Consider the following 23,631-nt stretch of genomic DNA (forward strand, 5'->3'; position numbering starts at 1 on the left):
TCAGGTAGCCTCTTGGTTGACGGCTAAGCATTTGCGATGTCTAGTTTGCAATGTTGGGTGAAATCTGTATCTTCTGTTTCAACATCTTTGCTGTTCTGGAACATGACTTGACTATTTTTCCTAATATATGTGTGAAATGGAATCCAAAGGATAATGTTTCACTCTGGCTTATTTCAAATTTCATTACGGTATTAACCTCTTTATTTTAGCCTGCAGTGATTTGGCAAAAAATATCTATCGGTCTCACCTCTTGAACTATGTTTGATCCTGGTAGGTCTCTCCATGCATCCTGGGGCAACCTGCAAACTCCAGGTTGTTGCCTCCTCTGCTGTTTCTGTATTTGTGGTGAGATGGAATGCACTGTTAGCACCAGGTGAAGGGTTTGCGGCTGGCTAAACTGATATAGGCAAAGAGTACGTTCACTTTGATAATGATCACTCTTTACAGTGGTGAATGCCACCAATGGCTTCCTTCTCAGCCAGCCCATCCTTCACATCTGAACCCTAACATTGTGCTCAGAGCAGTAGACACCTGCTGTGGCAAAGCAGACTGAGAGTGCCTCCCCCCAGTCATATAAGAATATGGGGAAGGGAACCATACAGAAAAAAAAAGGGAAAAGCGATTATAGAATCATAGGACTGTCTAGGTTGGAAGGGACCTTTCAGATCGAGTCCAGCCGTAAATGGTTCTGGTCTGGTGTGCCCTGGGAAAAAGGATCCAGGAATATCCAGGTCTCCAGAGGGTTGGTGACCCCGAAGCCTGTGCCACAGAGGTGTCCCAGAGACAGCAAGGAGATGTGGCTACAATCTCTTTAGACTGAGGAAAGCTTGAAGCTCCTGGGTGACAACAGGGCAGCCAAATGAGTCATGCAGTGAGGGTCAGTGAACTTTAACAAGGCGGTGGAGAAATCTACTATTTGATAAAAAATTAATAAGTGAAGAGCAAAATTTTTCAGAACAGACAATTGAAATGTTCTGTTACCATATTTATATTTATATGTCTTGAAAATGGTTGTCCTATTTTTCTTCTTTAAAAATTTTTACTTGATTTTTAAATTGCACACAGACATTCGAGGCAAGTAACATCTCCAGAAACATGGTCTTCCATGTCATAAATTTAGTCATGTCTAATAAATGTTGTTCCAAGTCTGCTGAGTGTATTTAAATGAGGAATCTTATCATTTTCTCCTACCATACCTGAGTTTTCAATCAAGATGGAATTATATTTTTAGCATTTCTCCGTTTATCTGGTACACAGAACACAACCCAATCTAATTGAAAATGATTAATCTAACTCATACCAAAAAATACAGAACAGAGACGTAGGTAAACATCATACTGCTTCTGGGAAAGTGCATTTCTGAAGTGGGAGCAATTCTAGTGGAGCCCACGTACAGTGACTGTGAACCCTGCTCTTGGAAAACTTTCCTTGGTTTCTTTAAATGTACACTATAAATTTTATTTCTTTAAAATGCTTTAAAAATATGGATTTGTGATTTATTTTCAGTCATCTCCTGTGTTTTAAATTTCTGTCTCCATCCTGCAGTTAAAAGCTTATGTTCTAATAACCTAGCAATAAATTTGGAAGTGCTTCAAGTTTTTAATTTGAGAGGAAATCTGCAGTGTAAGATGTGAAGTGTTTTTCAACCTAGTCCTTTGATAGTCTGATGTGTCATAAATCTTATAGCATGATAGCTATAAATTTAACACGCAGTTTGACAGCTATGTTTGATTTTGGTTCTTTAAACAATTCTGAAGGAATAACAAGAATCCATTTAGACGAGAGTAAGAAACTCCAGCCTTTTATTTACCTCACTTTTGAGAAAGTAAATTGTGTTTGCTAATGAATAACTTCAGGAAAATGAGCAGACTACAGGAACCTCACAGTTCTCTGACAGAATTTTAAACCTCATTAGCAAAAGCCTTTCCCATTCCGGTAGTCACAGGTAAAAATCCCAGGCTTGGGAATCTTGTTGAAGAATCCCAATCCTGCAAAATGTAGTTCAATTCTGGCTGCTTTTTATTCTCTTCAGTTTTAGCTGTTCTCAATAACGTTGGCAAGGTCAGTGACGTGCTTTAGCCAGGTACAGCTCACCCACGCAGCTGTGTGTATATTCCACCAAGACGACTCACGGACTGCATGCAAAATTTGTTCCCTTGAGATGCTTCGGAGGCAATTAGCCCAGGTGGTGAAGTATTCTCTGAAGCCGCTTAAAATGCAATGACTCCGTTAAATGAAATAAAACGGGAGCCTCAGCAGCCTTGCCAGCTGTAAGAATGCAGGTACCTGCCATTCGGAAGCATGTTGTGTAACAACCAACACCGACGGGCGGCCTTAGTCTGGCTCCAGCTGAATTCAAAGCAAGTTGAATGGAAGCAAGGTCAGCCAGGGAGTTTATTTTATGTAAAATATAAACATGTTAACAGGAGAAAATACTGTTTTCTTATGTTACAACCTTAATAACCAACATGAGATTTATCTTACATTTCTGCAGGTAGTGCAGGGTTTAATTACATGTACATGATTAAAAAGAGCAGATACTCAACTGTACACGTACACCGTGTATTGTACGATTTACTAGAAATTCAGTATTTTTATGTATCCCCAATTGTGTGCCTAATAATTTTACTACCTCTTACTCCATTTAAAAAGCTAGCGCAAAATATTTCAGTTGTTTTATTATGATTGTATCGTTTTGACAAGGTAGAGAGGGACTATGTATTTACAAACAGATATACATATTCAAAGCCTCCGAAAAACCAAGCCTTTCTGTATTTCTTCCTCTTCTCTTTCTTTTTCCCCCTACCCCACACAAATATTTGAACAGCGTACGGTGACTTTACTCCTAAAGAGTCATGGATAAGTTATGGGGCTTGTGTTATCTTTTCTTTAACAAAAGCCACTGAAGCTAGAAAATTGTCTCCAGGGAAAGCGCTTGAACCTGCAACGTGGCTGCCCTGATGTGTTGAGATGACTAGGAAACAACTTAGAATGTGGACACAGTCTGCCGTGGGACATCTGCAAATATGAACACCTTTGCAAATACAAAGCTGATGTATAAGCTCAGCCTCTCCAAGGAATGTACACCTGTTAATGAGGTTCTGGCGAGCGGGGAGAGAGGGTTTGCAAACATTCATTAGCTGCTGTGGCAAGCAAGGTGTTTTGGTGAACTGCAAGGTGTCTTCGCAAAGGTCTCCTGCGACTTTGGAACCCCTAGGAGAAGGGTTAGGATTACCTAGAGGATGGAGCACCAGCTTCAGCGGGTACAAGCTGCGGTTTAGGAAGCTGTGTGACAGTCCAGCTCCTCCTACAGACCTACCGCGCTGTCACAGAACAGTCACTTACTCTGTAACATTCTTACATACAGCGAAGTTGCCACCCGCAACTGCCCTCATCAGAAGCTCTAGGCTGTTAAATTGACCGCTGCGAATGGCACACACAAGCTAATTTATTTTACATTGTGCAATAGTCCCAGTCTTGACAACAAAAAGAAGCAGAGTTAGTAAAGAATTACAGCAACTCTGAGACCGTGAATAAAGGGAGTTATGTGCGGTTTCATATAAAATCATTCAGGCAAGACCAGCAAGCAAATCTCCTAGGGGTAAAGAATCATTAGTGTGTAAAAAGGGGTGGGCTTAGCCCAGATGGCCCCATCAGGTGGGCACATACCTCCTGATAGGTGTTATTTGACCTTGTATGCAAAAGGAGGGTGTTAATCTGAATAAGCCTTGTGGACAGGTTCAAGCAATCTCTTTGAAGTAATGCATGTTAACTGGAAAGAAATTAAAAGGGTGTCTTCCCAAGGGCTATTTAAATACTAAGTGCCATGTTAAATTGAGAAGAAATGCCTCAGCAACAGAACTGATGCAACAGGAAAAAGCCCTGGTTTTTTTCATTGATCAAAGAGAATACGAAGTCTAAAAAACTAATAACCTTTACAGTGACAACACAGAAACTCAGTGACTTTCTGATATGATACCACAGATGTTGGCCTCTAAGAAACATCCAGTGTCTTTGATAGATGGTGTGCGTTTTTTTTTACATGAGCACCGATCCTACTTCATTATCTCTTCCCTTTATACGAGCCCAAGTGGAGAGAAGGAGGATGCAAAAAGACTGCTCTCCTTGCTAGCACTCACGCAAGGGCCAAGAATAAATGCAGCTCTTGAGATTATTCATACTTGAGACCGTACAGAGGACAGATAAAATGGCAAAGAGTGCAGTATCGGTATCATCAGATGATTGACAGCTCACTCTGTGTTTGGTAAAAAAGAATTCTCCTGTGAGAAATGGAGCTTTTCTAAATTATAATCATTGGTAACTGTGCCACGGATTAAAGTATTACAGCAATTCTCAGCTGGGTTAGCAGGTAGAGGGCAAAACAGGCAGTGAAACATGCACTGTGAGTGCAACTCGTCAGGTACACACTCCTACGTGTAGCAGAGACATAGTAAATCCTTGTTATGTACGAACAAATCTGGGCTTCCCAAATTTACAGCCCAACTAGGGCTACAAGGCTAAAAATGGAAATTGGGTTGTAACTAGAGAGGTTGGATCACAAGCAAACAGCTGCAAAAGCAAAAAGACAAAGGCGAAATGTTAATCTGATTGGAATTTCACAAGATTGACATTGTTGCTTAAAGTGCTTGGGTTGATTACATTTTAAAAAAAAATAAAGTACGTAAAAATTAAAACAGAGAACTAATAGTATTAACTACATAAATTATTATACAAATACAATAACAGAGCAACAAATAAATTAAAACACACACTGATAAACGGTACCAGCAAAGAACAGGTCCACAGCCAAAACTCGTTACAATTTCCAGCACACGTTCAGCTGTAAGATGCTGCTCTCACTTGTCAGCCGCAAGCAGCAAAAGAAGAGACAAAACAAGAAGGGTTTGCTGCTGAGAGCATCACATCCCTGGCAGCTGGAAGCTGTCGGCTCAGGTCCCAGGTACACGAGGCTGTAGCAGATGGGGGAATGCAATGTAATGTCTGAAGACAAAAGACAGGTTGTGGCAGCACTTTAGGACCCACCACGTAATGTAAATTTCAGTTTCGGCTTAGTTAGGTCTTTAATATATTTATTAAACTTAATGCAAAGGAAACACCTACAGCTTTATTTTCTTTACTCCAACTGCTAAAGGAACAGGACTTTTAAGATGTAATCTAATGCTCTAATTTAACTGTAAATTATTAAAATAAAATTGACAGGAGTAATTAGGGGACTTAATTTCAACAAGGTGTTATGCTTCACTGGTATGGTTTCTCCATCACTCCCCTCTTCTGCCTCCCTCTGCTACGTCCCAAAAATAGAAATTACATAAAATCCTGACAGCCTGTTCTGTGAAACATAAAAGTTGAGGTCTGAGCTCATCCTCTAAGATAACTGATTCATCAGCACTGCAGTGCTTCATTGGCTTCGGTGGAAAAACAGCACAGGACAAAAATGTTCATTTTTATAAGGAAGAACACAGTAATGAGATTTTTAAATGGACAAATGCATCTCAGCAACTGTGTGTGAAAGAAGTAGAAAACTTCAGATGTCATTGGGCCCAACATACTCATAACCCAACACCATAAGAATAGTCATTTTAGGGAAGCACAGAATACTATTAGACATCTGTGCTACAATTTTGTTTTCTAGCTGCTGGCTGAAAAGCTTTTATTGTCCTAGATATTTTTCCATTCTTTCATAAGGGAGTGGAAATCTCTACATAAGCAAAGGGGAAAAGGATTATGTTTTATTTAATCAGCTGAAATACGTTACATCATATGACTGTTCCTATGAGGATCCCAGTCCTGCAAAACCCGTGTGAATGTGCCTAATTTAACAGAGAAGGGAAGTTCTGCTGCCTAGACTGGCACTCTTCATCCAGCCATGATGGAACGCTTTTGCTGGACTGAAGTCAAGAAATTCAGCACACTGTAGATTAGATATAATTTATAGAATTGTGACTGCAATTTTAGGTTTTTAATTAAAAGAAAACTCTCCTTTGTTTAGCTGGTGTTACCATAAAGTGAGTATTCTACAATTTTTCAGAGTTGATGTCAGACCACTGATGTTGGGTTGGTGTGATACCAGTGCTGTGATCTTCTCATCGGCTACCATGAATTTAAAATGGATTTTCATATTTTAGGAAAAGATTTGTTCTAGTAATTTTACTCTCATTAACATACTGCAATTATCTGTATGTTTTTACAACCTAGAGCTGTCTTGCAGCTGAGGAAAACCAAAGATTATTATCCTGTACTTTAGCATTTAAATATTGATTCATAATCCTAACACAAAAAAATCAATTTTCAGGTAAGTCGATTGAAATATGGAAAACATTTCCTAAAACTGAACTGATTTAAAAATTATTTTTATGAAAAAATGATTTTCATATAAACATGAGCCCTAAACATACAAATGATACCTCAAGAATATCTTTTTTGTTGCTTGTTTTAAAATTGAAGAACGCCCTAAGAATGTTCAGCAGTAAACTGTGAAGTACAGACCTTTGGACCAGCATTGGTTAATGCTGATCTAGAAAGTGCCTTCATTCACGAGGAAACCGTACCCATTTTAAAAGGCAAATGATTATTATATTTTTATATAGAAATTCTGAATGCTTATAAATAAATCCATTAAAGAGTGATTTGCAGGTTTAGCTTTTCAGTGGAAAAGCTCCCGGGCCTCAGTGAGAGTTGAAGTCACCTGTAAGATGTCTGTCTTCTGTCTTAGAGACAGAACATTTCATTCTAACATCAATAAAAGAGCTGGAGCTACAGCCCAATTATGCTTGTCTTGAGCCTGCACACTAACCTTCGTTCATGTGAGTGATCTCTGCTTCACCTAAGTAAATACTCTAAGGTTACATTCTATGTCTGTTTTCTTGTACCGGTATTATAACAGGATAAATCACAAATAATGTTTGATGAAAAGTCCACTTCTGTTTCTCATTCAGTTTAAAGTGCTACAGTTCCTTAGTTTACAAAATGGCCATTGATAATCCAACTGAACTTCAATTGACGTTACACTAGAAGCTAGTACTTCATTTTCACCATTATTTAACAAAAGTTATTTCACATTCACAGTAGATTACAAAGAAAAAAAAGTTATCCTCTTTCCTACACAAGACTAAAATATAAGACTTAGCTGCACTCCAAAAGCCATTTCTTGAAATGGAGTGTCGGCCATAAAGTGGCAGGCAGGCTTCTTAAAGAAAAGAAGGACCAAAAGCAACATTGTCTAATAAATACTTAACAAGAGTGAATGAAATACAACGGGTAGAAATAAATTTTGTAAGATGAGAATATTTCCTTGTAAATACTAGAACCAACTGTCAGCCCCCCTGAAGACAATGAGAGTGGTTTTGACATTGACTTCATTGAAATAGGAATTAGGCTACTGAAGCACAAGAATTTTATGATGGAGTGAAACTGTCAAACCAAGCAAGGTAGTTACCCAGCGTTACCACTGCCTCAACCTGCTATCAATCCCTTCTCATACCCTATCGATACTTTCTTCTACATTCATTCTTTGCCAAATCCCAATATGTGAGCTCAGCAGTTTTATTTGCCAGTGCCTGGCTAGTGCCAGCCAAATTCACCCAGTAAAATCACAAACTAAGCCTTTTGATGTTTTTAAAATCAGATACTCCAGAGCCCTATCTTTTTCTGTGGTGACCCAAATGCTGTCAAACATGGCCAAAATGTTAGAGATGATCTATATGTGACAGTGGGTGTAAACCAATGGTTGTTATGTACTATGTTATGTTGCTAAGAAGTGGACTCTGTCTTGAGAAATGAAAATGGGACCTACAGATATTCAGAAAATTGCAGGATCAAGCCATGTCTTACGCATTGTAGGAACAACGCTTATTAAAATGGACTGTGTAATTTCAGTCCTGATGGATATGTTTATACACGAGCAGTGTTGCAATCTGCAAACTCAATTAAGTAAACAACGTATGATATCTTTTTAACAGAAAGATAAGCTCAACCTCTAGAAATGTAATTTATCTCTTTGTCATGTGTGTCATCTCGCTCCCTTTATTCCAGTGCTCTGTAAATTCTGAAATCTCACCTCATCTGTACTATCTCATGATAAACAAAGTGACTGGACATACAGAATTACTTAGATCCACCATAATTTAATCCCCTCTATGTGAATTTCAGGCCTGAGGTTATGCACTGAAAGTTTTTAACAACCCAAAATTTAAATGATTTTGGAAGAATATCTTCTTTTGCAGCAGAGAGTAGCACGTAAAAAAATCCCCTATACAACCACAATTCCAATCATCATGAAATAGATTTTTTTCCCTTACACTTAAAATGAGTAAGTATACGTCAGGACGTATTTAAAGGAATGCTTTGTAAATCAACACACCCCAAAGCCATTTAGAAAGTTTTAAACAATTTTGCCCTAAATGCAATGAACACTTCCATATAAAATACTACTCTAGCTGGATTGGGTTTAACAGTTGACATCCAAATCTTATTATCTGTAAATGTTAGTCCATATAAATTCCACTAAAATCTGACTGCAATTAATTCTTCAATCAGACTTAAAAACTACAAACAACCCCCCCTTCCCCAAAACAGAGTTCTGTATGTCAAAAATGGACGGTTATAGTCAATGTCACATAGATCATTTAATAGGAGACAGAGTGTTTCGTTGTTCAACCATACAAGATGTTGTCAGTGTAAAAGTCAGTTAAGGGGGGCCATCACCTTCTTTTGCGTGCAGCATCATTGTGCGCAATTGTCACAGTTTGCCAAGTCACTCTCTTGACTGATAGAATAAAATATAGCCAGACTCAGAATTTTTTGATATATCAGAGGTCAGACCATAGAATTCTTCAATAGCTTGAGCATCTATTTTCTGCAAAATAAATAAAAAATTTTAATGTGCTGTTAGGTAAAAGAAATACCAAACATGGATTAAATGACTGTATAAACACAAAAGACAAACTCAGTTATTTGTTTCAGGGTAGCAATTAGCAAATCCTGTTTGCAATTTAAGCAGTGAAAGGATAATGTTCAGGAGCTAAGCCCTACTGGTCTCGCTCATGGAAGTCAATAGGAATGTTCATCTTAGTGAACCTAACTGAATTCGGCTTTTTCCGATAAGAGGGAGACTCCTTGGAATACAGTGGTGAACACGGTTAAAACACATATGTGACCCCATCATTCCAAGATTCCCAAAAACCCTTTTGAAGACATGCCCCATTCAGTGTCCCAGTGCTTACTTTCCTCCTTTGGATTTACTGCTGGGAAACCAGACTCAAGACCTCAATTTTGCCAAGGTGCCGCAATGACATAGAAGATTTGCTTAGGAATGAATTGCAGAATGCTTAGACAGAATCTGTAATAACTTTCAGCCAGATCCTACTCTAATTTACATTCAGACAAACCCAGATCGACTACAGAATCCAGACTTTCTTGTAACTTTCCAATTGTTCAAAAATTAAAATTCAACAGCAACGCTAGCTTTCCCAAGACCAATTTTGCCAAGTGATATTGCCAAGGTTTGCAACATAGTTCCTGGATATTTTAGGGTTTAATGAATTAAATTGATTTTATTAGATATAGAAAACATTCCAAATTAAACCCTTGAAGTCTGATATTAAAAATGTCTGAAATAAAACACCCCCTCTGACATTGACAGAGTAAGAACTACAGGACTAAAAATTTTGGTTGCAATCTTACTTTTTAACAGAGTTGAGCTAAATGTCACATTACAACCAAACTGTGGCTTTGCAGACTAATAATCTATACCTAGATCTGGATCAGAATTTTAACCCCAAGTAGATACGAGAACATAAACACAAAAAGTTGTGCTCAAGACCTTCAGTATACTGACCTCTACAATGTCATCATCAAACAAGAGCCAAAATCCATGACTTTTCACGATAGTAATATAATGCCCCCGATTTGGTCCACTAGAAAATGAAACAAAAACACAACCCGCAAAATATTAGAAGATACTATTGAGTGTATTTTGATGAGTCACATTTCTATATGCAAGCAGACTGAATTATAACTAAATGTTATGAAAAACATAGTAAACCCACCCCTGAAGGTACAACAGACATTTACTCCTTTCCCCTTTTTACAGACTTGTTGCAAAGATTTCATCAACTGAAAGCTAAATGTCTTGTTTTCATGTGTGCCATGACCATTTGCAAATTAACCTATAGAACACTTAACATATTGAACATGCTCATGGCATGACTATTGCAAATACTTTAAAAACATTATGAGCTGAATTTAACGGGGCAAATTGTTTGGTATCCACCCTGAATATTTAGGTACGTACAGTCTTTGAGAAGAGGGAGAACAAGTCATATTCCTAGAAAGGCAAGGATTTTTCTGTTTGTTTCATATTTGACAATACCCCATATGTGAGAAGCTTTATTAAAGCTATCATTTTCATTGCCTTGACAGGAGACCAAGGTGATCTGTTGTAAGGCCTACATGCTAGCGGAGTCTAGCATTCACAGTGTCCTGGCTCCAAGCTCTCTCAGTGGGCCGATGAGGAAGGAGACAGCTCCATTAATTTAAGCCAATCTTGTGAATTTGGAGGCCTGAGATGTTATTTTTTAACCAAGTACAGATTTCCTATGAGTGGGGATGGATAAGAGGTTCAGGCCAAGACACAGGCAAGTTGGTGCAGCTGGAGGCTTTATGTCCTCCCTCCCACTCTCCCCACATTTTGTCAGGCACGCCTCTGCCCTTGGCAAATGTCTGGCAATAGCTCAAGATATACATGAAAGTATCTTACCTTCCACAGTGAACAACAACAGCTACCAAGTCGTACATCCGATCTAAGTTGACAGCATCGCCAGATGTGTTGAAGAGACGTAACTCCAGAGGAAATACTACACGGTACGATAGCTTAGTATACCTGTGCAATTGCTCCATATACTTGAATCTCTTGAGGTGTAAGGCAAGAATCATTGGCAGTTTTTTTACTCTCATCCTGTGAAACCATTAGAGCACACATGGTAAAGACTTGACCAGTTCAAAGACATTCTGTCTTTCCTTAATGACTAACCATTTGCATTATAAAAGCACTTTGTGAGTCACCGTAGTCAACTAGCAGTAGCTTCTAGACTAAGATGCATGTAATAGATTTCAATCTATCTGTAGGTTCTCTGGCCCACACAGAGGATGCGGCTGGGGTGTAAGCCTTCTAGGTATCTAAACACAATAAATACCAAGAAGTTTGTCAAAGCCCAGGAAGGACATGGTGAAATAGCCTGCTCTTTGCTTACCTTTTCTGTGCCTCTTGTTTACTGCAGCAAGTTTCACAGTAGTATTTCTGTTCACTACATAATGTCTCTGTGTTACTGAAGTCTCTGCAAGTAAATACAATTGTCAGTTCTTAAAGGATCTTAACACTTTTGCCCCACTTGGGCTGATGAACTGGAACCCGAAAAAGACATACAGGATGAAATCCTCTCTCCACTGAGTCCTGTTTTCTAAAACACCTAAAGCAACCGCACAGGGTTTGCAAAAGGACTTAAGGTATCTGGCTGCTATGACAGCCCTGTATTAGGAGGTAAGGACTCCATATGATACAGGTCAGGTGTCTCAAAATAGGACTTATATCCTTGTCTCTTACATGTCAAGAGGTTGCCTAGACTTGGGTGTATTCACTCAATCCATCCAGTCCCTTTTAAATTATTTGCAGAAAGGAACAGCTTCAAGTGCACTTGTATCATCCCCAAATAACTCACATTTGTGCTGTTCTTCTGTAAGATAGGTTTGAATCCTCTTACACGGAAGAAATAAATTGAACTCAGTTTTCTGCATCCTCTGACTTCTTGAACTGTCATCCAGCAGTTATTTGATTATACCTTCTTGTTGTCAAAAAAGGAAAGTGTCAGCTAGTATAAAAGATTTTGTAAATCCTGATCAAGTAAATACGCTTGGAAATGTTTCTGGACTGAGCTTTTGAAGTGAGAGGCAGAGGAAGGCTGGTTTGATAATGTCTCTCAATTCACATAAAAGATTTGTCAGAAGTCACAGTGCTGATATGCTTTGGAACAGAATTTTAGGCACCTAAAAACTTAACTGTAAAAAAAATTACAGTAATTTTTTGCCACCTCTAGTGTCACATTGCAGCTGAGCAGGTGTTTTCAGAACTGTAAATGCAGACATAAGCACCTATCTTCCACTTGAACACGGAGGTTTTCTTGTGAGTTTGGGCCTTAAATAGATATATCTGAAGTATAGAACTCTTCTGTTGAACACCCACATTGTACCTAATAGACCTCTGAACTCCAGACAAATTCTGACCCATTTGGACCAAATAAACTCCATTCTACCATTGCAGTTCACGCACACAGAGGCTGAAGCTGCACTGTCTGCAAGTTCAGCCTGCTCTCACAGTAGGCAGCACCAGAATCATCTGACAAAGGCAAAGGAAGGATTCTGGACAATTATTTCTTCCTGGTATCATCACCACAGGGGTAGATGGGAGAGTTGAAGATGACATAGATTGCCAGGGCAATTGCCAGGTATTAGAACTAATTTACGTAACTTCATAAAGGGGGAGGATTTTCCATTTTCAAGTTTTAAGTTCTTTAAGGTTGACAAAGCGTGACAGAGAGGCACTTCATATGGATGAGTAATATTTATACTAATTGAGAATGCTTTTACTCGAGTTTTTTCTTTAAATAATTTGATCAGAAAGTTCTGAAATTTAGGACAAAGTACATCTCTTGAAAGGTAAGTTGCAACAAAACTTTCATCATAAGTATAATTTTTAAACTAAAATAAAAATAAAGCATGATCACTGGAAGGTATTTGCTTCAGTGGTAAACATGGACCTCAAATATCTGATTTCACATTTGAATTTAAAGACAAAATGAACTGAATTCAGCCAATTCCTCCAAAAAACACGGTAACCTTTCAGGGAATCATAAGTGAAGAGACGAAACATTGGAAGAGATTAGAGACAGGTTATATGTGCGGGGAACAAAATGCTACAAGATTCAGTAGAATGTCCTTGTGTAGGTTTTAGGTCTTCTGTTAAGGAAAGAGTCTGATGTTTATTTTCAAAGCCTAAAGTCTCAACTCAAAAAAAAAACCAAACCCACAAATAAACTTGTGGAATTTATTAGTTTTCTTCCCACCTCAAAGTGAAGCAATGGAAAGAATATTTTTCTAATATAAAGAAACATGTATAGATGGTAGAAATTTGATAGATATCAGTTTGTTCTATGCCAAGCCTCCCATGAAAATGAATTAATCTCACAGAGTTTCTGAATTCCTCCTAAAATGTAGTAATTATTCTGAAAGCAATAATATCTAACATTTCAAATGATAAGTTGACTGGTATGGGAATTATGTCTGTGAAAGCCAGAGAAATATGCAAATACTTGATAAGCTGAGGGGCATTCCCTTACGTGTCCCTTAGTGTTTGTTCTGTTGTTCCTTTGTCTTCTACTTCCACCTGACAGGCTGTTACCCTGTTCTACCAAAGCACGGAATGTAGAGGTGCTCCTAATTAACTTATTCAGCACATACTAATTCCTTTTTCTGTACCCGGAACAGAACCGGTGGCATAATTATAAGCAATAACTCTTCCCTTGGGGGAAGGGAGGTACGTGGTTGAGAATGAGATGCTTTTGCTGCCCTTTACAACTGCAACTTCAGTAGCTGTTTCATCACTTGAGAATTTTCAGCATGGCACTTGTAATAGATGTTGAACAGTTAAAAACAACAGATCATTGACTGGAGTTCACGCAAAGTCTGAATGTACAAGAGCTATAGGCTTGAGGGACTTTTCTCTATACCTGCAGAGCTAGTTTCAAGACATTTCTAACTCTTTCCCGTTCCATTAACAGGCCAATCAGCATTCTGTTTATACGGCACTTTAACAGGAGAATGGAATTTTTTTATCTTGCAGAGTTTTTCTTTAATTTGCCTTTTCGATGCAGTAGCACTTAAAGCTGTAAAGACACAGCAAAGCACTTATTAAAAAAAAAAAAGGAAACAGCAAAGTTTACAAAAAGAGTAACAACTTACGTGGCCGTTCCTATTAACAGAAACCACAAAAGCACTTACACTTTGTTTAATAATGCATAATTGTGCACCACAGAGCAACAAGAGGAAATCCATATTCTAACTGGATATATGTTTTCTAAACAGAAGTAGACATGCTGCTAGTGTAAAAGACAATCAGAATAGACGATAGGTGATGACTCTCTTCCTGTATAATCTGTAAACAGCAACCTGCACCTCCCACTCCAAGAAAAGAGAAACTGGGGTTTTGCTTCCCTTTATTTCCAAAAAGAACAATGGGTGGGCTTCAAAATGCACGTCAAAATGCTGGACTAAAGGCAGATCCTGTACTGGGATGTATAAATAAACTTTTAGAGCATCCATTCTTCACAGGGTTGTGTAGATCTCTGCTGGAATACTGCGCCTAATTTTAGGCAACTGCACTTCAAGAAAAATAGAATTCGAGAGAGAGGTTCAATCGGAGAGAAGGCTGAAGAGTAAAGAACATGAGCAGAGATGTAGAGAAGATAGCCTGTGAGGGAAAGGTTGAATGACCTTAGGCTGTTCAACTTAATAAGAAAGTGATGATGTTCTTCCTGTATGTAAACAGCTGCTGTAAGAGGAAGGGGAGCAACCCCTGGTTTATGTCCAGAGTACACAGAGCAGGTAGAAATGGGCTTCAACTGAAACAAGGAAGATTCAAGTTACACGGTGGGGAAAACTTGTTAGTAGTAAGAACAGGAAGGACTGGGATGGGCAATCAAGCTACTACTGCAAAAAGATCTTTTGGAACAGGTTGGACAAGCATCCCATCTGAGGTGAAGATAGGGGCTACCCTCTTGGTGTCCCTTTCACCTCCACCATTCAGCTGTTGGTTGCAGTAGTGCAGATGCAGTTCTTCCACATCTTAAGTTACAGCCACTGGCTGTCCAGTAGTAGGAATGCTATTGGTACTTCTACTGAAGCACTCTACGCCTTTGCATAAATGGCCTTTCCAAATAAAACATTTCCAGGAAGCTTAACGTCTAAGAAATTAAATTAAAAAATTGAAGTTGAAGGACAGATGGTAACAGCAGAGGTTTCTAACAAGTTAACCAGGATAACCTGTAAGAAGAAGTCAGTGCTCAGTCTCCAGTAACTGTGTATCACAGAATCAAATAACAGCTCAGGTTAGAAATGACCTCAGAAGATACTCACTTCAGCGTCCTTGCATGTCAGTGTGATTTCAAACTGACTTTGAACCATAAGGAAAGGTAAGCAATGCTGACAAAAACAAGTTCAAAGTAGTGGCTACAGCGAAGAACTTAAAAGCATGCAAACAAAAGCCTGTAGTACCAATACTGGTTCAATTATTGCTGACCATGAACAGACAAAGAGACAATGGGGCAAAAGAGAAAATAATTCACTCCTTTCCAAAGCTGCTTTTCAGCTTTCTCACCTTTTAATATGAGTCTAGTTACTGCAGTGTGGACTACTTGAGGTCTAAGGACTGCTATAGTATCCTACAGAACACCAAACAGAAGTTGAGAAGGAAAAATCTTACTGGATCTAGCACTTAAAAGTGTACCAGAAGTTACCTACTACAGTTGTGGTATCCACAGAGAAATCACTGCTTTCTGACTCAGGAAATGGTTAGTACCTCAGATGCTTTCTCTTTCTGTAACTCTCAGCTTGGGGTGAGATGCCAGGCAACCCTTCCTAGGCATTCCAGAATAACTGCTAAATGGAATATCAAACCTAGTAACAATTTTGGAACTTGAAAGGCAATTTGACCAATTGATAATCATTACATTAGAGGAGCAACGTATTGTCTTAAATCTAGGTACCGGTTTATTTTATCAATGTCAAAACTCCGGATATTTTAAATCTCTCAGAATAATCATCCATGCAAGTCTGAAAATTATGTTGATCTTTGGAGTATTTGTTTTATAGTTTATGGAGCAGAACTGAAACTTAGAATAAAAGACTTCTCCCTGTAATTTTGGGATAAGACACAGAATAAGAAACTTCTACGTCAGAAAAGTAGATTTTTGAAATCTTATGCCCTCTAGGGACTCTAGCACTCATTCTGCAAAGCACACACTTAACTTTTAATATGCACATAAGTCCTAATCAACAAAGCACTTGAGCAGAAGCTTAAAGATAAGCACACTTAAATCCCTTTGAAGCCAATTATTATTCTGCAGCAATTCTTCCTGATGACATGGCAATCAATTATTTTCCCCCAGAGATGATTTTTTTCTCTTTCAAACACATACATTGAGAGAGAAAGTCAGTAAAACAAAATACTTTAATGTATATTTTGTCATTAGAGGAAACATCCAATTTACAGTCTTTTTCTTCTCCTTAGGAAAAGCTCAAAACCCAAAGTTATTCGACTTCTCTTTTCTGTACCTATTAGACTTGGGAATTTAGCAAAGTCAGACAGAACTATCTGCCAAAGAGATGCATTCATTTACCTTAGACAGTGTGTAATTGATGTGTTCTGCTCCACATCAACAGAAAGGTCAAGAAAATCTTCATCTTTGCTACTAACCTGTTGCAAAAAATATACATGTGAAACAGAGACTTAGTAAAATGCCATACGTCTAAATGCGGTTCCTATCTATGCAGAAATAAATTACACAAAAATAATTAATTTCAATGGTTTTACATTTTTTTCTAGTTCAGCATGACTATATTTATAATTATTATTTATTGGTAGAGACCAATCCAGCTTTCATATAATCTGACTTCCGTCTGTTCCACTTAACGCATGCCTACCCACCATGGGCCAGTGACCGCAGTCTACTGTTCATTAAAGGGAGACCATCATCCCCTATATCAGCTGTGACTGGTGCATTACGTATGTTCTCTTGTTATGCAACACAGCCTAGTTTCTTATTTTACTGCAATCTTCTTTACCCTTTGTATAATACATTACACTATATAACTAGAGTTTATACCCTACATAATTATTTCCACTATTATGGATGCAATGAAGATATTTTCCAAATAAGCATCTGTCAAGAAATATCATATTTAACCATGTTATGTTGTCTCTCCAATAAGCATTCAAAAGGCTGGCTTTATATTTCTGGTTGACACAGATGGATTTCGCCATTGAATATTGTTCCTGGTCAATAATTTTGATTAAAAAATTAAAAGATTAAAGGTAAAAATGGCAAAGTAATAATATTTTGCAAAATCATTTCAATTTTGCTGTTTTTTTTTAGAGAGAACAAGAGGAGAAAAATTCTAATAAAGATTTTTTATTTTAAAAACGTAACCTCAAACATTTTCAGAATGACAAATCTTGATTTTTGCTTTGAAAATGATTTTTCACTTAGAGTGTTCAATCTTGAAGACGAAGTAATGTAAAAAAAAAGTCATCCAAATGGATAATTGCTGTAATACTTCAACTGAATCAAAAAGACTGCAGAGTTACTTACTGAACATGAATTTAGTCATCTTTATAACAATTAATTCTGTTTATAATATGCTGCAGGAACATTCCATATTTTGCCTCCTATGACTGCATTTTCTTAGAAGAACTAAATCGAACTAAATCTAATAACTACATAGGATAGTGAAGTTCAAATCAAGAACTTCAGTGAGGGGTTGAATCCATTGTTCTGATGCAAGTCCCTCGTGCTCAGATTTCTGCAATTCTAGGGATGTGCAAGTTATGTACTACTTTCAGCTCATCTTTGTGTTATGTCAGGGATCCTATAAACACGGCGAATGCAGCCCATATCAGTCCAGATGAACACTTTTAGCAGGATGAATTTTGATATTATCAAAGATGTACAGAGGCACAACGTGCACCCAATTAAAATGAACAGCAGTTCTTCAAACAAAAATCCTCCCTGTGACATGATTGGGCCCACAGGGGACAGGAAACCGCAAAACTGGCAGCAATCAGCCACAATATAAACACACAGCTAGAATTCAAAAGATAGAGCAACAAAGCTACAGAGGACATTGTGTCTCTATGGCTGGAACTAGAGTTCTGTCGGACACGCTGCATATCAAGAAAGAGCTTAAATACTTGGAAAAGTCTTTGGCAAGTATAGCGTTTCGTCTGAATACCACAAAGCAGCTCAGAATTTTGTTATTGATTTCAGCACATCAAATATTTACTGGAAGCAGAAGATGAGCTCGTTGGAGCCAGAATAATACAGACCAAAACTCAAGGCAGCTGGAAAATCAGATTCAAACTGCACTCTTTGTAAGTGAGAATAAGAACTGCTGGAATACGAATGACTTTTCATGCACTACATATGAATATTTTAGTGAAGGAACAGCTTTTAATCCATTTCATTATCTCACAAAGATTTCAAGATAAAATAATAAAAGAAAAACAAACTGGAAAAAGCATCCTGAGTAGTATACAGTATTTCTGCATTCACAGAAAGCTACAGACAAGTCTTCCTACAGCAGCAATACCTAGGAATATTTTTTCTATAAAGCTTGGTCACTTTGAATTACAAAGAGGGTATTGTGCATTTTTGCTGTTACCCAAGGACACATCCTGACTTCAGTACAGTTTGTCTGAGTAAACACCGGATATTAATTTAGAATTAGGCCATGTTGTTTAAAGAAGCTTGTCAGTTAAAAAATAATTTTACCCTTTCATTATTTTAACTTGCTATTGTTACTTGTGGTTTTATAATTGAAATAGATTAAAGAATTAATTTTCAATCTCTCATGTTTTCACTTATATAAGCTTATTCCAAACTTGGTTCAGCCCCCCTTTTTTTATGCTGACTATCACTGTAGCTCTTTTTCCCCCCTCTCTGACCCAAATCCCCGGAGAAGTCATATTTTCTTGGAGAACAGAGATATTCTTTATGATTAGAAATATCAGAATATGTTCTTTTACTCATCTGGTAGGACCTGGGTAGGGTTCATCTCACCTAACCTCAGTTGTCTAAAGTTAGATATGTAACCGCAGCTTGCTGTCTGAAGAGACCTTCTCTGGGCACCTTCTCCCATCTTAATGCAGATAACCTAAAGCTGCATTTTCTTTAGAGAAAGTCCTCGGTAGCAGCACTGGGCTGAGTGGAAAACGTTATTCTTAGGTCAGATCAGTTTGCTGGCCCGGTTCACAGCATTGCTGCACCAACAATTGCAACAGCTCAGTAACACCACGGAGCCAGGACAAGCCGTATGGAGCAGAATACCTGATACTGCTAAAAACATTCTGTTTCATGAAACAGCCTAGAGACAGATGGAGAGAACTTCCTGCAGGAGCTCCTTTGCAATCTCCATTGTCTACAGAAGGAGCTGAGAAAACTAGTTCATCCTTGACACCTACCTTTTTACAAAGCAAAGGTTCAGTGAGGTTAATTCCAACCTTTTTGGAAAGTCAATGTCACTGTTCTCACCAGAACAGATTTTTTTCCTGACTGAGTTACTCTTTCACATAGCAACCTCACAGAGAGAAACTTTTTTTATTATTAGTATTTCTTTTTCCTTTAAGTAGGAGTGTGTGATTGAAAACCACAGAACTAGATAGGAGATTTGCAATCAGGTTTCCTAACTAAAACTGATTTTACTTATACTTCAAACATAAGAGACTTCACGTTAACAGCATCCTCTAGAAAATATTAGGGAGATAAAAGAAAATACACGGTTTGTTAATAACAAACCTTCTGTATGCCAGTCACATTCTTAGGATTGAATTAACACAAATTCATCTTAACATTTCACTTATTCGTGGAATAATGATATGAATATCTTCTCCCAAAGTTACAGTAATAAGGAAGTGTATTGATTAACTAGAAAGGATTTTAACTGTAGAGATATATATTAGGACAGCAAGACTTGGCATAGGTTAGCCAAGTCATGCTTAGAAAAATAAATTTTTAGAAAAGGATATACTCACTTCAAGAAGTAAAGTCTACAGGAATATCCACAATTCTCAGATGTCTGAAAAGATTCGTATATTTATATATATAAAATGTATCTATCTATTAATGGGCAACAACCAAAAAAAAAAAAAATCTATCCCAATGCTTACGGTTTCACAGTTCAAACATCTAGTTTCGTTAGTCAGTGTTCCCTGAAAAATCTCATGCACCCAGGTGAGTTCTTGTTTATTGTTCTCTTCAGCTTCATTCATGTTGCCATTTTTCAGTTTGCCATTTTGCTTTTCCTGTTTCTTCTCCTCCTGCAAAATGTCTGCGATGGTGTTGAGCAGGTAATTTAAAAACTCATGTGCATCCTGCTGCATGTAGTTGTCAAAGAGATCTGTGAAGAAGAGAGCAGAGGTTTCTAAAGCTGAGCACATCCTTTCCTTCAAGAAAGCAAACTAAATTCATTATTTCTTTCCAAATACGTGTACTGGCCCTTGTTTAGCAAAGCATTTAGAATCATGCCAAAGAAGAGCAGTTCTGCAGTCACGCTGGCTTCAGGGAAGCTGCTTTGGGGGAAGGCTTCATCTCATCTAACTTTAGCTGTCTGAAAGGTTACGCTTTTCTTTGGAGTCGGTTGTGTAGGCTCCCAGTACAGTCAATGAAGAAAGCAAGAGGGTGACTTACCCTAAATAAATTCCTTAGACTAACTTTAGGCAGCACTGACTCCCACCCATATATTCCCAGTCCCTCAGACACTTAGGAACGTCACAGAGTTTGGCCAGTAAGACACATGGCTGGGGAAACTGAAGACGCAGGATGGAGTTACCTTTCCTCATAGCAGGCCATACAGTGCTGTGTTTCATACGTGTGGCTAGAACGGTGTTGATAACGCACCAACATTTTGGCTATTGCTGAGCAGTGCTCACACATCAGGGCTGTCTCTCCAACATGGGCCCCACGAAAGGCTGGTAGGCTGGGGCTGGGCAAGAGGTTGGGAGGGGACACAGCTGGCCCAAACTGGCCAAAGGGATATTCCATGCCATATGACTTTGTGTTCAGCAATGAAAGATAAGAGAAAGGAGGGCAAGGGGGGGAAGGCATTCATTAAGATGTTTGTCTTCCAAAGCAACTCCTATGCATACCAAGGCCCTGCTTCCCAGGACTGGCTGGAAATCGCCTGATGATGGGAAGTAGAGAATAAATCCCCTTTAATTTTGCTTTGCTTCCACTTGCGTCCTTTGCTTTTTTTTATTAAGCTGCCTTTATCTCAACACACAAGTTTTTTTCATCTTATTTTCTCTCCCGGTCCTGCTGAGGAAGGGAGGGAGAGAGAGCCTTGGTGGGCACCTGGAAGCCAGCCAAGGTTAACCCACCACAAATAGTAATAATAACACCATCTAACAAAGCCCATTTTTTACACACAAGTCTGATGAGCAGAGACTTGTCCTCTTCAATAAGAAATGCTTGCAGGAGGAGGGGAGAATATCACAGCGGTGATTTAGTACAGACTTCTCCAGTGAAGGCTTAATTTGCCCACCATGTTGAAGAAAAAAGAATCCGTGTTCCCAAGAAATGTGTATTTTTATCCTCCTGCTCCTGAAAAAGCTCATGTGGATTTGCTCAGAAAATATTGCACAGATCCTTCGGCTTTGCAACGTCTAGCCTGGATGCATGAGCAGGTTAATACACACCGAGCCTGGCCCTAATTTAAAAAAGCTGAAAACATAAGATCCAGCCCCTAGAAGTGATCCCCAACAGTGTGGGGGCATTTACCACTAGGTGACTCAGAGCTAACTTTGTCATACTTTCAAACGTCTGCTCTGGAATGAACAGTCTGCTCATTTATATGCTGTCACCAGGAAGCAATTTTTTCCAGGTGTTTCGCTCGTACTTTGTCTCTTCATTCAAAGCTCCCCTGTTTCTAAGCATACCACCCACAGTGATATGAATCCAGGCCAAAATGGAGCTGTGTGGCAGGTTTCCTTATTTCGAGATGTTCCTCATATCCCTTAGACAGAACTGCTACAAGATTAGGCATATGCTATTGCCAACCTAATGCTCAAAAAAGGCCTGATGCTTCACAAAATGAGACTGTGCCCACCACTATAAGAACAAGGGCAGTAGTTGATGTGTGGGCCACTGAATACCCCCACATAGATACAGTTACCTGTCCTCCAGGGTGGTTTGGGCCAGTGGTGCCTGTAACACTCTTAGGTCACACAGTTTCTACACTGCCAACTGCCTTCAATTTTCTCTCTACCACACTCCACAAAAAAATAACTAAAAAATTACAGCAGAGTGTCACCCTATTCCCAGCCCTAGCTTCCTGTACAGTGCAGTCTGTCCCACCATCCTGTGAAAACATCATTAATTCATGCACTTCTGGGAACCGGTACGGTTATTTCAAGATACTCAAATATTAATATCTAAACCCCAAAAAGTAGTAAAAGACATTTACAAATCTAACCTGAACATCTGATTAATATGACCACATTGCCTAATATTTATTTATACTTTCCTGATCAATGTATGAATGTTTAAGAGGATTCCAGTTTTTCACTTACCATTCTCTTTTCGTAACCTTGATATGAACTTCTTTGGTGGAATAACTCCAACTTTCTTCTTCTGAGTAGCAATACTGTGGAAAAGGTCTGCCAGGCAAGTCAAGAGATTTTCCTTCTTTTTCTGTTGGGCCTTGTATGATAATACATTTTCCCGAAACGGCCGGCAAAAATACAATGCCTGCAGCACGGAGTTACAGTAGCAGGTGTTCCCAAACTGCCATGTAAAATAAAAGACAATCTTAATCTCTGTACATCACAATAAAACTAGTTGCTTCTTTCAACTTCTGGCCTCTGTGCCCCTGTCACATCCCAGCCATTTTGCCGTGCAGCTGCTGTAGGAATATATTTCCACACCCACCTCTGATAATTCACAGAAAAAACCCTATGGTGTTCTAAATTAACCAGGATACAAAGTAAAAGTTTCCACTTGCAAGAGATGTATTTATTGTAGTGGATCTCATTAAGCTTGTTTCCATATATTAATATACTCTTGCTGGGCTCTATCTTACTGCTCAGTAGCAGAATGATTGATGTTTTCAAGGAAAGAATTACTATATCTGTTTTATCTATATGGGAATAAACAAGTGATTAAACAGCCTTCTCACTCATTCTTTCCTTAGTCAGATAAAAAAGCTCCTCCTAAGAGAGTCCCCAATGCAAACTGCTGTACCTAAGCTTGTCCATACTTCCATCACTTCCTCCCTCACATTTCATAGCTAAAATAGATTTTTAACTTTATTGAAGTGTAAATTCTAATTCCTGGAAACTTTCATAGGACAGTAAACTGTTTTCTCTGGGGGCGTATGAAGCTATCTTCAAACATCTGATACAGCTTTGCAACCCACTTTGCCTAAAATTGGAATGTGAGCAGCACTTCTTAAAAAAAAAAGACAATCCTACCTTAAAACAAGATTGGATGGGGGGAAAAAAAAAAGAAGAAACCAAAGTTTAAGTAACATCAAAACTACAGTTCTGTATTTGGTTTGCCTATTGAAAATGGTACTTACATTGACCAATCCAAAGTAGTGTTCATTGATTGGAAACTGCTCTGGGCCAATGTCTTTTTCCAGAGCAGAGGCATTGGTGCCCTATGGAAAAAGAGGGAAGAAATTATTTAGAACATTAAGATTCTAAAATAAAGTTATGGACAACATCAAGACAGAAACTAATTTTTTCCTTTCAGCTGCAATTAACCACGCTAACTCTGTCTTATTAATGAG

At 38.4% G+C, this 23,631-nt stretch overlaps 1 protein-coding gene across 2 annotated transcripts in view; it reads right to left on the bottom strand.

The window, feature by feature from the left end:
* Positions 1-7,533: 7,533 nt before the first annotated feature.
* The window catches only part of USP46 (ubiquitin specific peptidase 46), a 28,740-nt gene continuing 12,642 nt past the window's right edge, over positions 7,534-23,631 (bottom strand). Inside the window, exons 2-9 of one of the 2 annotated variants that reach the window (XM_074588054.1) lie at positions 23,419-23,499; positions 22,412-22,625; positions 20,012-20,241; positions 16,467-16,543; positions 11,271-11,354; positions 10,778-10,975; positions 9,857-9,935; positions 7,534-8,875 (exon numbers count right to left, since the gene is read on the bottom strand). In XM_074588054.1, coding sequence (XP_074444155.1) covers positions 8,774-8,875; positions 9,857-9,935; positions 10,778-10,975; positions 11,271-11,354; positions 16,467-16,543; positions 20,012-20,241; positions 22,412-22,625; positions 23,419-23,499 — 1,065 coding nt within the window. In that variant the 3' untranslated portion in view covers positions 7,534-8,773. The remainder of the gene's footprint in view (positions 8,876-9,856; positions 9,936-10,777; positions 10,976-11,270; positions 11,355-16,466; positions 16,544-20,011; positions 20,242-22,411; positions 22,626-23,418; positions 23,500-23,631) is intronic. The other variant, XM_074588055.1, reaches the window with a different exon arrangement.

The sequence above is a fragment of the Larus michahellis genome, chromosome 5 (assembly GCF_964199755.1).
Source record: "Larus michahellis chromosome 5, bLarMic1.1, whole genome shotgun sequence".
NCBI classification, from domain to species: domain Eukaryota; kingdom Metazoa; phylum Chordata; class Aves; order Charadriiformes; family Laridae; genus Larus; species Larus michahellis.